Source organism: Cryptomeria japonica, chromosome 3 (genome assembly GCF_030272615.1).
Source record: "Cryptomeria japonica chromosome 3, Sugi_1.0, whole genome shotgun sequence".
Lineage (NCBI taxonomy): Eukaryota > Viridiplantae > Streptophyta > Pinopsida > Cupressales > Cupressaceae > Cryptomeria > Cryptomeria japonica.
This window is the reverse complement of record NC_081407.1, coordinates 747,358,518-747,360,077: the sequence shown is the minus strand read 5'-3', so window position 1 is coordinate 747,360,077 and position 1,560 is coordinate 747,358,518. Positions and strand designations below refer to the sequence as shown.

Here is a 1,560-nt window from a genome sequence, read left to right as displayed (position 1 = left end):
ATCATAAATTAATGTGAACTCCACCTCAAATTTTATCGACACCGCTTGGAATCTCCAAGTCGCGTTTCTGGTAACATGAGCATATGCTCTTCCATACAGGCTTTTTATTTTTTTGAATTATATATTATTTTTTCTTTAAAATAAATAAACCTCCTTTCAGAAGGTATTCAGCCTCCAAAAACTTTAACAGGAGAATAAAACATCGCACAACATTAATCATTTTACACAGAAAAGGTTTACATGTTTTCCAAGCAGCAGATGCTCAGTAAATTCAAGTAAAACCACAATTCTAGTAAAACCATCGCACATAAACAAATTACAGAAACCAAAATCATTACCAGAAAATGTCCCACATTGAAAAAAAGGGGCAAATTCAATTCAAGGAAATGAAAATTTGCCCCATCACTTTCAGCATCTTTAAAAAAACAGGGGACGAGCCCTGCTGTAATTACAACCGCGCTTCAGCGAAAAATACAGATAACCCTAATGTCAAACAAAAGGAAATAACCCTAATGCCAGATAACCCTAATAAACCCTAATCTCAAATAAAAGGAAATGAAAGACGGAATGATCTCTGATGTAATTACAACAGCGCTTCTGTGAAAAATACGGATAACCCTAATGCCAAACCCTTTCAAACACTGAAGACAAAGAAAAGAAAAGATGTGACTGTGAATACCAGAGCCACAGCCTGGAAAGATGGGCGAGCAACAATAAATGTGGACGCCATACTCTTACTATTAGCAGATGATCCAGCAATAATTATGGTAGGAGATGATCCAGCAGTTTTCGGTGTCCCTCCTGTTGTGGTAGGAGTAGATGGGGAAGTTTCACCTGGAGACGTGATCGGTTCCGGTTCCTCCTCTACAATATGTGAGATTTTAAGCCCTTTTGTTCCTTGGCACACAGTGCTGTTATCAGTACTGTTGTTGCATATTCCGCCTACGGGATTCTCAACAGCCTGACAAAAAATCATGGAGAAAGATGCCATAAAGAAAACAATAATAAACTGTAGTGAAGCAGAAGCCGTCATGGTTGCCATCGTTGAATGTGCAGATCAAACAGAGCAAGCCCTCGTTTTAGGTTTATAATTGTGCCAGGTTACCGATGCCCGTCTTGTAAAATTTTGCAGCTGCAGCTGCGCAGAGATCTAACTAGAAGAATAGAAACAAAACTTGCACATGATAGAACACAGAAAAACAGAGCTAAAAAAATAGACCTGAACGGAATGAAATTCTCTTGTATTACAATTACAATGATTGCAGGAATATAAATACAATGTTAGCCACCCCATAAACTGAATTATGGTGAAGGGAGCGGTAATAAGTAGTATAACATCTTGTAGGTTGGGGTTCTATGGGAGAGGCTTAGGTTCTATTTTTAAGGGAGAAATGGTACGAGCAATTTTTTTTTCCTTGGGGATTATTTGGAATCTTTCCCCCCAAAAAAGGAGCCCCTACTTTTTAGGAAGTGGGTAAAAAAAAGGTGGAGCTAGAAATTGCCCCACAGCTTATGAACTTTGTTTGCCAATTGTCAATAATCTGCACATTCGATTTCCCA

General features: G+C 38.4%; 1 protein-coding gene across 1 annotated transcript; it reads right to left on the bottom strand.

Annotated features, from left to right (window-relative positions):
• Positions 1-354: 354 nt before the first annotated feature.
• On the bottom strand, positions 355-1,341 carry LOC131042321 (uncharacterized). Its single transcript, XM_057975676.2, has one exon. It carries the CDS (start codon positions 1,040-1,042, stop codon positions 635-637), a length of 408 nt encoding a protein of 135 aa, XP_057831659.2. The 5' UTR covers positions 1,043-1,341; the 3' UTR covers positions 355-634.
• Positions 1,342-1,560: the final 219 nt, after the last annotated feature.

Coding starts and splice junctions, on each gene's coding strand:
- LOC131042321 (XM_057975676.2), bottom strand. CDS start 1,042: ATGGCAACCATGACGGCTTCTGCTTCACTACAGTTTATTATTGTTTTC.